Source organism: Dermacentor silvarum, chromosome 9, assembly GCF_013339745.2.
Source record: "Dermacentor silvarum isolate Dsil-2018 chromosome 9, BIME_Dsil_1.4, whole genome shotgun sequence".
NCBI lineage: Eukaryota > Metazoa > Arthropoda > Arachnida > Ixodida > Ixodidae > Dermacentor > Dermacentor silvarum.
Genome location: NC_051162.1, coordinates 124,127,566 through 124,140,455, shown reverse-complemented (window position 1 = coordinate 124,140,455; position 12,890 = coordinate 124,127,566). Strand labels below are relative to the sequence as shown.

The 12,890-nt window shown below is 48.1% G+C and overlaps 3 protein-coding genes across 12 annotated transcripts in view; all 3 read left to right on the top strand.

Moving 5' to 3' along the window:
• The window catches only part of LOC119464227 (uncharacterized), a 192,586-nt gene that overhangs the window by 13,267 nt on the left and 166,429 nt on the right, over positions 1-12,890 (top strand). The gene's annotated exons all lie outside the window — the stretch shown is intronic.
• LOC119464231 (TNF receptor-associated factor 6) overlaps positions 1-12,890 on the top strand; it is a 163,178-nt gene that overhangs the window by 54,835 nt on the left and 95,453 nt on the right. The gene's annotated exons all lie outside the window — the stretch shown is intronic.
• Positions 1-12,890, top strand: part of LOC119464228 (uncharacterized) — a 48,266-nt gene that overhangs the window by 13,067 nt on the left and 22,309 nt on the right. For 2 of the 3 annotated variants that reach the window (XM_049656593.1, XM_049656592.1), the window contains exons 2-5: positions 4,901-5,138; positions 8,731-8,835; positions 9,651-9,725; positions 10,037-10,117. In XM_049656593.1, the coding sequence (XP_049512550.1) occupies positions 4,905-5,138; positions 8,731-8,835; positions 9,651-9,725; positions 10,037-10,117 (495 nt within the window). In that variant the 5' untranslated portion in view covers positions 4,901-4,904. The remainder of the gene's footprint in view (positions 1-4,900; positions 5,139-8,730; positions 8,836-9,650; positions 9,726-10,036; positions 10,118-12,890) is intronic. The other variant, XM_049656594.1, reaches the window with a different exon arrangement.

The window sequence follows — 12,890 nt, the reverse complement described above, 5'->3', positions numbered from 1 at the left end:
GAGATGGCACGGGACAGCTGTCTTCTGTGCCCGGGGGTGGTTGACCTCTGGCATGGTCGAACACGCTTTTTCCTGTTCATCAGGACACAGCTTTCTCTGTCGTTGGGCCTCCACTGTTCTCGCGGTTTTCGGCACGCAAGATCAGCAAACGCGCACCGACGCACCTCGCACGATGGCTTGCACCTCGTTGTGCAGCAGGGGTCCACTCAGTTCTGGCGGGCGAAGTCTGCCACTCAGCCTTGGGGCTGCAGCTGCTTGGTTGCGGGGCTCGAAACTCGGTCGTGGGATTGGGCGGTGCGGTTCGACGAAATCTGCGCCGCTGCCACCATTTCGGTCCAGACACTGTTTGCTGCGTTTATCCCCTCGCAGCTGGCTGCTGGAGAGTTCGTTTCTTTCTCCTGCCTCTTGTGTGGAATGCGTTGCTTTCTGTTTACGGCCTGCTTGTTCGTACCAACAGCGAAAACTGTCTTTCCTGCTTGGTTGTTCTTGCACGATTCCCGAAGAGCGGTCTGCGGCTGCGTCAGTTTGGTTAGTCCCTCCCGCTTCTTCCAAAGAGTAAGCGCGTGCTCGCTCTGGAAGGCTGCACGCTAGACATCGAAGGCGCGTCCCGTCCGATATCGCACCCAATAAAATAGACTCTGCAAACCGGACAGAGTTCTGCTGAGATCGCAAGTTGTAGTGCCACACTGGGCTCGAACTTCGAGCTGTGCCACCCGATGCCACACTGCCTGCGGGCGTGGGAGAGCGTTCTCCTAGGGCCACCCATTCCATCTGTCGTAGTAGGGTGTGAGGTCACAGACATGCGCCGGTGTGCTGATCGGTCTTAGCTTCAAGTACGCGAGCCTGTACACGAGCGAAGAGACAGTCTCTCGCACCCGGTACGGTCCTGTCCATTTCGGCGCCAGAGAAGCTGAGAATGTCTTACCGGCGTCGCTTAGGACGGGATTCCGCCTCAACGCCGAGGTCGCCCACTTTGTAGTGAACTTCCCGATGTGAGCGGTCGAACTGCGCCTTATGCTCGGCGCGAGCAGTGCTCACGTTCCGTCGCGTAAAGCCTGCGTTACCTTCGCGCAGATACCAGTCGCATGATCGGCGCATGCCGATCAAGCAACCTGTTCCTTGCTGCTGCGTTCCTGTAGAGTACGTTCTACCGGATTCAACAGCTCCATCCCAAGGTTGAAGATGGGTGTAAACCCTGTCGAGGGATTCACTGTCGTCCTGAGAGCAAACCCACTTTCAGGAAGACGTGTGTCCCAGTAGCTGTGCGTCTCCGCAAATGCAATCCGCATGTGCTTGATATTGCCGTTCACACGTTCAGTGGGATTCGCAGAGGGTGTGGTACTGTGGTTGTTCTGTGCTTCGTGCCAAGAGCTACACAAGAGTCTACGGAGAGTTTGACAGTGAAGTAGGACGCATTGTCTGTTATCAACTGCTCAGGATTGCTGAATCGCGTAGACACCTCGATCAGCTTCCCCCATGATTACGCGTGCTGACAGCTTTCGTAGCGGGCAACAGTTCCACCCACTTGCCGAAATGGTCTGTGATGACGAGAAGGAATTGGTTCCCGCTCGGTGCCCTGCGGTAAGGTTCCATGACGTCAGACGCCGCAATTTGCCGGGTGTTCGTCTGTTTATCGGCTGCATGAGCCCGGGGGATATAGTCCACCACGCGGCTTCACGCATTGGCACAGGTTGTATAAGACTGGGCCTATAGCTTGTCACATCCCCCTTCATTCCAGGGCAGGTAGCAGAGCGGCACAACTTAAGGTATCTCTTAGGGCCACACGCACTGCCCGGTGAGGCTCGTATCGTGAAAGTGCTCCTCCGGGCGTGCGTGGAATCACCGCTTTGACGGACTCATGCGCAGTCCTTCTCCACTGGGCATGTATCTCAGCAGGACGCCGTCAGCGTCTATAGTACGTAGGAATCCAACGCGCTCACAGCATGTAATACCAGCTGTATCCATGTACGCCGTGGGCGCGCCGCCGGGCTCCCAGGACCCCTCAAAAACTGTCTTACAAAAGGGATCCTCCCGCTGCGCCTCTAACAGCTCCTTTCTGCTGAACACGCTCCCCACTGAACTGACACAGTCTAAGTGGTTCACGCTTTCTTCCTGAGAAGGTGGTTCGTCCGCCCTTCCTTTGGTACTATTCCCGTCGAGCATAGTAGTAGTCACTCTGCTCGTAGGCTCTGAGTCTCTGAAGAGTCACAATGGGTATTAATGTTACGCCTTCTGACGACTTTGAGAGTTGCAGCAGGTACTCCGCTCTCAAGTTCAGTTTCGGGCGAGGTGAGTTGAGTGGTTAGTTGAGTAGAAGGATAATGTTACCCTTCTCACAGTCAAGAGGGTAGGGTGCAGCGGGAGCGGAGAAGCGTCACCTCTTCCTGCTGCCCTCCGCAAGCGAGCACGTGATCATCACGTGATAACCTGGTGGCCGCTCTGAAGATATCGGATAAGCGCGTGCATTACCACAGCTGAGACTCCACAGGTAGTCACATTGGTGCCAATAATGTCGCTATTTCGAAGTCGATAGAACTTTGCGTGGATATCGCACTCGACATTCCCGAACTATGCGTTGTTGTACAAGCCGAAGGGAATCACTATGAGCCTATTTTCAGACCACTGTGGGGCAACAACCTCTTTCGTGGATCTTTTTCCTGCATCAACAAGGCTCTCTCTGTGCCTTCAAACTTCAAGGTGTCACCATTCCACGAAATTCACTGTAAATGGTATTTTCCTTCCCGTGACATGCACTCGGCAACTCTTACGGACCCCCGGTCATTCGTCCTATACGCATTATATGATACGCTTACCTCCACTTATTTCTCCTAATGCCGATTATAATGCTTCCTGTCCTGGTGTCCTGTCCTTGTGTCCTGTCCTTAGCAATCCGCAGCTCTTCGGCTACACCCTGTGGCCGCTGCACGTTCTGCGCCAAACATGGTGAAATCAGGAGGGGGGAAGTATTCTGTAAATGGCCCACCTAGCGGACACGACCGTTTCGTCTGCTGCTGGAGTGCTGATTGTTTGAAAGCGCCTGTCTCCATCTTACGCGTACCCCAGCCGAGCCAATAATAACTTCAGCAGCAGACGAAATGGACTTGTCCACTAGGTGGACCCTTACAGAATACCCCCCCCCCCCCCCCTTGATTTGCCAGTTTGGCGCCGCAAGTGCAGCGGCCACAGTGTGTAGCCGAAGAGCGGCGGATTGCTAATAAGGGGACTCGAAGGTGTGTACAAAAAATGTCGCAGTTTCGCCCGAAAGCGAAGCATCAATTGCGATAGCAAATTAGTAGAGAGCTATTCGGAATAGGGATAGTACTTTTATCGGCTGCATAAGCTTGGACACATTCGCTTACTAACTGAATTAACAAGCGTGGTATCAGCGCGCACAAGCAAACATGAACAGATCACACTGAATGACCGCAGACAACGACTGTCAAAACGCTGGCAGCAAGCGCAGCCACCGCAGTGGGCGAAGGTTCGCGCGGTCTATCGCTTCAACGAAAACTGAGCGGCGAATGCACAGCGCATACAAAGATCGGAGCCGTGTGGAGATAAGAGACGGTGCGGGCGACCGCCACCGCCGGGCAAAGTGCAGAGGAGTTGTGCAGAGGAGAAGTTGTTGGCAGAGGAGAAGCTACCCCCCCCCCCTCCCTCCCACGCTGCCTTCCCGCTTTCTTGCTTTCGCGTGGGAGATTGAGTGGCCAGTTCCCCTTGCGCCCGGTTGCAAAATAAGCGTTTGGTGAAGCAGCACAGCGTCGCCCCGCCTCCCTCCCCCCATACCCCCACGGCCTTTCGCGCGACGGTCGCGTTTGCTTTCCGCCGTGCGTTCGCTCTCCGTGATAGCGCGCGTCCCCCGCGCGCTTTCACTCGCGCATACGGCGCGCGGCGACGATTTTATCGCGCTTGGACTTTATACGGAACCTCACGGCTGACGCCTGATGGCAGAAATCCGGTTGAAGTGTTCATATAATTGCTATCGCAATAAAAAGAAACAAGTGTCAACCTGACGATCACTACCAAAAATTGTAGAGCAACATGAAAAACTCCCGATACAGCTGTCTGTTGCTCAATACGTGCTCCATAAAATTGGTTGTCCGAGCGTGAAAGAATCCCGCGAATACATACAATTGCCGCGCGACTAGCCGCACGAGGCACTTTGTGTGTATTCGCGGGCTTCTTCACGCTCGGACAACCAATTTATGGAGCACGTATTGAGCAACAGACAGCTTCTATCGCGAGTTTTTCGCGTTGCTCTACAATTTTCACATGGACACTTTGATAATTTGTACGGTACTTCTCGAGTTTGATAATTAATTACAATTACCTAATTAAATCTCATAAACGAAAAAATTACTGGCGGCTACTCCACTGCACTGGAAGCAATATGCACTAGGTTTTGTTCGACTAACGTAATTGCCCTATTTTTTATTCTCGATGCATGATAGTTACGGCACCCTGTATAAGTATCTCAGGAACAAAATTTAAGAGACCACTGCGACAGCGACAAACAATTTGAAATGTTTTATGCCATAGCCATGCAACGTAGGATTCTCTCAGTTATTTGCATTGGTCGAGCAGCAAACGGCCTTTGTACTAATTCTTCTCCAGCTTCATGCCGGGCCAGTGAACAATTTTTTCTTTTTCTTTTTTTTGCGAGATCGATCTTTCGCGTCAAGATTTCGGCTTGCTACTGTACATGGTTTACATAAGGAAAAGAGCACGCCTAAACATCACACGTAGCACTACAATATCACATTCACATAAAAAAAAAGATAGCGAATAAGCATGCAGAAGGGGAGAGTATTTTGCCTGCAGTTGCCGTTTTTCGTTTTGTTCACCAGGTAAGAACTGTGCTGTTCATTTAACTACGCTTTTTTTTTTCCTGATTGCGCAGGGCCATGTCAGGAGTCGTACTGCTGCGAGATTTCGAACCCGACATCCCCAACGACCTGCGGGTTACTTTCATCGATAAGCTGCCGGAGGAAGCACTGTGTATTCAGTGTGACAACGTGTCAGCCCGATTGTACAGAGATGTGCGTGGCCACGGCTACTGCACTTCCTGCCGTGCCATGTGTGAGCGAGACGGAGCCTTCGAGTGCGCTACTTGCCAAAAAAAATACAAAACTTGGCAGGTAAGTAGAAAGTTCTCTACTATAAAAGCTAAGGATACTCAAACTTTTGTAATTCGACTATACGAACCGAAAAGTCGCCTGTTTGAATTTCTTTTTATTCCAGGTTTCGCTAATCCAAAATTTTCGAATTCTTTTTTTTTTATTCAAACTTTTCCGATAACAAACTTATTGGAGTCGACGTGGACAAAGGTCAATGCAAATGGGAGCATGCTGCGAATTATTTTGCTACACAAGTTTTGTGCTGCACGGCTAAGTACCAGTTCCTCGTCAAGTGAATGCTGCAGCTAACCTGTGCGGGACGATTTTCAGTCACTCAATATGAATGTCTCGCCTGCCGGCAGTACGCGAACTGGTGGCCTCGGTTTATGTAACGCCGCATTAACGGCCAATCGCGTAACGCTTCCATTCCTTTAAAGTGATGTGCACTGCTTTAGATCTAGCTATCCTTTAAAAAAAATTATGTTAGCAGAACTCAGGTCACAGTGACTGTCGACGGTAATGCGATTAGCATTCGAGCAACGTGGCGATATACCGTATTTCTGAAGTCAAGTTTATTTACCATCAGAATGACATCATCTGACGCTTACGTTGCTTCGGTGGTATGCGACATTCTGCAGTTACCTCACGTCGCTATGCACCGACTGCTATGCACTCATTTGAGCAGATGTCAAATTGTGAACGGTACGTTTCTCGGATGATGTGCACAATTATTTTTCCCATTTCTTTAAATGAAAATAAGAGAGATTTAGTCGCCCTTTAATGGTGACGGCTACTCTTTTTTCACATAGTTTCCCCCCAATATTTTCCCCCAATATTTTAAAATTTTTGTTTACTTTGTTTGGAAGTACGAAAATATTGAGAATTCTACTCGATATTCAAAAGTGGCTTCACTCTTATATTTTATTTGATTGGTTCAAAAATTGTGCACACGAAGTAAAAAAAAAAGAAACTTCGCAAATGTATGTCAATCCAAACAACTCACACATCGAAGAGAGCGAAGCTACCCTGAAGGAGTTCTCACGTCCTTCATAAGTCCTAGGAATATGTTCTGGTACTACCCGAAATCTACCAAAGCCTTTGCAAACGTTTCACTATACCCGGTGTCATTTCTCCGCTATACACGAGCTTTACGGAGTATCTGTATACTCGGGAAAGCGATAGCCGAGTATATCCAATCTTGGTACTTCTATATACCGGGTGTTTCAGCGAACACCGTCAAATTTCTTTTTAAGTTGCCTGTGGCAGATCATCATCATCATCAGCCTGTATTTATGCCCACTGCAAGGTCGAAGGCCTCTCCCTGTGATCTCCAATTACCCCTGTCTTGCGCTAGCTGATTCCAACTTCCACCTGCAAATTTTCTAACTTCATCACCCCACCTAGTTTTCTGCCGTCCTCGACTGTGCTTCTTAGTGCTTCCCTTCTCTTGGTATCCATTCTGTAACTCTAATGCCTGGTCCACCGGTTATCCATGCTACGCACTACATGGCCTGCCCAGCTTCATTTTTTTTACTCTTATTGCCAATTAGAATACTGGCTATCCCCCTTTGCTCTCTGATCCACACCTCTCTGTTCCTGTTTTTCAACGTTAGTCCTAACATTTTTCGTTCCGTCGCTTTTTCTGTGGTCCTTAACTTGTTCTCGAGCTTCTTTGTTAACCTCCAAGTTTCTGCCCCATATGGTAGCACCGGTAGAATGTAATGATTATACACTTTTCTTTTCAACGACAGTGGTAAGCTCCCAGTCAGGATTTGGCAATGCCTGCAGCTGATAGCACAATGCTAGTCCGTGAGATGGTCTGATCAAAGAGGCGGACATTACTTGGACACAGTATTGAAATGCATAACCGACTAATTAATAAAACACTAATTAAGTTCTTAAATAATCATCGTATGGCCCATATTGAACTTACAAATTCAAGCGGGTGAGACTGCAAGGTATATCCACTTGAAAAGAATTGTGGGCCGTAAAACTTGCGGTGAATATGCACTGCCGTTCCAGTCACTTTATTAACAAATCGCGATATGTGCCATTAGATAATTAGTTAAAATTAATTAGTTAATTTTCGTTAATTAGACGATTATTCATTTCAATTTTCTTGCACAATATCCGCCTCTTCGAGTAGACCTGCTCGGCGACTATAGAATTGTGTTATTTGCAACGGCTCAAACACCCGGTATATTCCGTCGTAGCAGACGAATGTTCCTGCATGCTATGCCAGCTCTTTTCCGAAGCCGGCTCCTGGTCGCATGTGTCGTTCTGGTAAGGCTGCGTTGCTGGATTTTCTTGTGTTACAGTTCCATTCAATACTAGCCGATATGCGGTGCGCCCAGGGTCGAGGGCCTCCAATACTGCGCGGCGGCGCCAACATACCAAAAAATTGGTTTGTTAATTACGAATGATTAGAACGCTCTTTACATCTCGCATTTTTTCGTATGTCGGTTCCGCCATACCATGGATATATATATATATATATATATATATATATATATATATATATATATCATAAGAAGCCAACAAACGCTGACACTAAGGACGACATAGGGGAAATTACTTGTACTTATTGATTGAAATAAAGAAATGATAAATTAATTGAAAATGAAAATGAATGAAAAAACAACTGTCCGCATCTGGGGAAGAACGAACCCACGTCTTCGCATTACGCGTGCGATGCTCTCACCATTGAGCTACCGCGGAGCCGTTTTCCCATCCACTTTCTGGGGTATTTATGTTTTACAACTAGAACTAACCCTGGGAGTGTTAGCCAGCGCCACCACTTACAAACCTAGGGGCGGATGTGGAACATCCTTTCTGCAAAAGGCGTCACGAGCACGTGATCTTTTTGGGTGATATCCAACTGGTCAATAAACCTACATATGCTACCTGAAGGCATCAATGTTGCCGGATTCGAGCCCTTGTTATGTAATGAACGAGAAGAAAGGGAACCGAGGGGCCCGATTTTTATTAATCATATCATAAGAAGCGAACAAACAATGACACCAAGGACAACATAGGGAAAATCACTTGTACTTACAAATTCAATAAATTGAAAATGAAAATGGTTGAAATAACAACTGTCCGCAGGTGGGCATTACGCGTGCGATGCTCTCACCATTGAGCTACCGCGGAGCCGTTCTCCCAGCCATATATATATATATATATATATATATATATATATATATATATATATTCTACAATCATCATATAATATGTATTCGACATGGCATTCGTAAGTAGCTTCACTCAAATATTCGCCTTTGATTCGATGAAAGCACAGCGTTATTTGGCCACTGGCACCAAATGTTTCACCGAACTTCCAAGTAGCAAAAACGATTGTCAGAGACTAATGACACAGCGTGTGCCTCGTGCGCAGTATCATTTGCCCAATGCTTTCGCAACGGCCTTTTCAGCACATTGGCCAGAACAATCACGCATATTCCGTACTTTCTCTCTTATACTCTGCGTTCCGAATTGTGCCAATTACAATGTGGTCTGAGCCCAGCTAGAAAGTGCAGCTCATCTTTAGATAACCGTAATTTCTCGCTGGACAAAAGGACTCCTATGTAGCAGTGATACATTTTTTTTTTCAAAGCTTATGCGAGATTTTTCAGCATCGGAGAAAATAAAGACAGCGAGAGTCATCTGCCCCAAGACAAGTCGAAATGAACCTGTATTCATTACCTTCAGCGCCCTAAAGGTACGAAACTTTCCCTTGCAATATTTCGCCTAAATGCCTCTTTATCGACATTATGTGTCACTGTTGTGTTAATCAGTTCGGGTGAACCGCCCAATTCTCAGACGTGCGTCAGAATAAAACCCGTGCTATAGGTCTGAGTGGCATAGCAGACCAGTCGGATCTATCACACGAGATAAAACACGGCAAAATATGAATTCCCTTTCTTCGCGAAGTAAATTACACCACTGAATTAATCTTCACTGCAAGGACTTGAGAAACCCACCATGGTCGCTCAGTGGCTATGATGTGGGGCTGCTAAGCACGAGGTCGCGGGATCGAATGCCGGCGGCCGCATTTCGATGGGGGCGAAATGCGAAAACACCCGTGTAGTTAGACTTATGTGCACGTTAAAGAACCCCAGGTGGTCCAAATTATCCCGGAGTCGCACACTACGACGTGCCTCATAATCATATCTTAGAATTGGCACGTAAAAACCCAAAATTTCATTTTTTAAGGACATGAGGAGCCACGCATACGCGAGGGTCATACAACATGTTACATTGGGAAGGTCTGCATCGCAATTAGGCAGGGAATAATCTACAAAGTACCAGAAACCCCCTAAAGGACGCAGGTATGGTCCAATAAGCTTATGAATTCAGTCATAATCAGGCAGTCATACGACATGACTTCGTTAATATTTTAATTGGAAACTAAGTTACCTTTTCAGAGGCTGAATTTTATTTCTTTCTTCATGCCTGGCCTACTTCTATCTGAATAATGAAGTTTAGCCTTGCTTTGTTGCTAAAAAAAATTCAATTTCATTCATTTTTTTCCAGGCCCACCTCCAGCGCTGCTCTTGTAATGATGTCGCTAAGGAAGCTGCAGGGTCCAATGCACAATCCTCTGGCTCGGTAATAAGTGTCAATTTTAATTGTAAGACAATGATTATCGATATGTTGGTGTTGCCACCTAAATTAGCACTTCTTTAGACGTTACCGCCACTGTCATAAAATTTCCACCCATTGAACACGGTTAGATTTTTTTTTCTTTAGTCTGCGTCATTATATAGTTCCCCCATGACAAAAAGAAACATTACCTTTGAAGTAGTCATACCTTTCTGCAATATTTTGTGACTTCTGGATGTCTCATTTGCCGTTGAATTTGTCAAATTTACATGGCGCTCTTTGTTAGATAAGCAACCAGTGCGTATATTTCTTGACAGATGCTCTCACTCCCTCTACCAACAAAGCAACAAAGCGCCGCATACTTTGCTGACAAGCAAGAAGGAACCATCGGTGTAAAGGTAAAGCAGACAAACATCGTAGAAGTGCCAACAACTACCTCCTATGAATAGGCTTTTCGTTACATGAGCATGCCAAGGCGTTCTTGATCAAAATAATTTTGAGAACCCCTTATCCTTTCATTTCATTTTTTTTTTTTTTTACTTGGGACCATTTACAAGCAAATGCAGCAAATCATCACGTTCAAGGGCCCCTAGCCGGGTTGGGTCACTGCATACAGACAAGCTCGTTGCATGTCGATCCGTCCTGATGTTTGTGCCAGCAAGGCATCAAACTACTTGATGACGCGAAACATTTGAAGTTACAAGCGAAAGCCCGTAAGCCCTTCCTTTCGAGCGAGGTGCGCTTCCGGCAGGACAATCAATGTCTCTTAGGTGCACGTTAAAGAACCCCTGGTGGTCCAAATTTCCGGAGGTCCTCACTACGGCGTGCAATAATCAGACGGTGGTTTTGGCACGTAAAAACCCCTAATTTAATTAATTTTAACGCCTCTACGTCAAACGCGCATTCTGCAACGTCGACAATTGTGACACGTGACATGCAAGCGAATCATCCAATGCGGAACACGCGGAATCTTTGCCGAAGTGCGTCAGGCAGGCGAAAAAAAAAACAGAAAAAAAATACCGAAGGCGGGGCTCATGACGTAAGCATGACGTGTCGCAGGGAATGCTGTTCGTGGCAAAGGAAAAGTGTGCGGGTTGACAGTGAAACCGGCCTCCTGCCAGTATGGCGACAAGACACTTCAAATTGACTTACATCGTCCGATAATGAACTAATTTTAAAAATTATTGCGGTGGAGCGATCCCTACAGATGGCGCTTTACCACTTCCTTTGTGTGAAAGCAGGAAAGCGACTGATAGAACCGGGTTCATTGCAAGGGAACGTAAAGGTACAGTATGTTGACAGAGGTTTTAAATGGGAAAGTTAAGATTGAGATTGGATAAGCAAAATGCTAGATAACGATAGATGTAGTAAAACCTAAATCGAGCAGGCTGCGGGACTATTTGTCCCCGCCCCGTTTCAAAGGGGATGTCAAAACATCACCTTCATCACGTATAACCAAAGGTTTCTGTGGAGACTGGCAAAAAAACTCTTTAGCACAGCCTGTCGTTTCAGCCTAAATGCACTATGCAGCAGGGAAACGAACGGTCCACCACCTACGCCTAGCTCTGAACATAATGCTGCACATGTTTCACGCTGAACTTGGAAGTTCGAGACACACGTCTGTGACGAGCATTCTATATTAACAACTGGCCATATCCCACTCAATTTTGCTAAAGTAGAGAGAAAGCAGAAAGGTGGAGCAGCCAGCCACAGTGAAGTGGCTCTGGCGTGCTACTCCACGCTGGGTAAGGGATTTCGGGGAATGCGAGAGTTAGGATCTGAAGAGAAGGAGGGTGGTATGAAGAAGTTAATGGTAGTTGCGTTCCCGCTCCACACTATATGCATTCTTGTTGGCAGGGGTCGAGGCTACTGCGGCGTAGCCAGGACACCGTCTATAGCGTTCATTATCTTCTCAGCTGTCGGCACCCCTGGTGTGCAGTATTGCGCCAGATATGGCGACAAACGCGTCATATCCCAGTATGTGTCTAGAACTATACAAGCGTGGTGTGAAACCCGTGCAGAGTTGAGGGCAACGCAAGGTGTGCCTGGGCCGAACCGGTCACTATGTTAACGTGAGATTGCTCGAGCATGCACTATCAGTAATAAAAAGTTGGTTGGATATCGAAGCTTGTTTGCACATTGTCGCGCTTGTACTTGCCGCCGCGGACACCAAAAGCAAACGTCTCAGCGGAGTCTCTTAAAATACCAATCCAAAAACTTCGCAGCGCATGTTTCGTGCCAAGACTTACTGTAAGAGAAAATCGCGTCTGAAGTGTCCGCATACCACTGACGCAATTCAACTCGCCCGCCCAGGAGCGTGCAGTCGTGATATTGCATACGCCATCACCTGCCCTTTACTGCCGTCGGTGATTCAAACGGCGCCCGACAGGCGGCGCCACAGTTTCTTACGCAAGACGCAAAAGCGCGGTCCGAAAACGAGCCAAATAATACAGCCGATAGCGCCGAACTGCGTGATAACGAAACTAGTGAAACGCGAAAGAGCGGGCGGCGCAGAGACGAGGGAAAACGAAACCTTTAGACCACCCACGTCGTTGTCAGTGGTGACGACGTCAAAGCGTTACATTTAGAGCGAAGCTGTTAAGGGCTCAGTCCCCGAGGATCGTGTCCGCGTGTAGAAAAAAACTATCATCATCAGCATTGCCTCGAGCGTCGTCGTATTTTTGAGCGCACGGCCCCTACTCCCTCCCGGCTTGCTTCGTCCCCACTTTCTCTCTTCTCTTGCGCGAGTCGACCTTCTCTTATGCCGCGTTCCACCATGAGTTGGGCGCGGTTGCGAGGCTAGCGCGGCAAGCTTGCTGGAAGCTGCGCCCGACTACAGTTGAGCCCTGCTGGGAGGCTAGCGAGGCTAGGCAGGCGGCGCGCCTCGGCTGCAGACACGCGGGCTTTCCCTCGCCCCTCCGACTGCTCCGCGTGCGTCTACTGACAGGGCCGCTCATAAATGGAAGGAAGGCGAGGAGGGCGCGGCGCGCCGACCCGATGGCGGGGGAGAGATCGGCGGCTGCCACACGACTGTGCGTGTGTGTGCCCGCTCTCCCACTGCGGTGCATGCGCGCAGCTCTGCCAACCTGCGCCACCGACTCTCTCCGGTCTCTCGCCCGCCTCTCACTGACGACGACAGCGTTTAGCAGTTCCGTGACGTGGACATCGTGC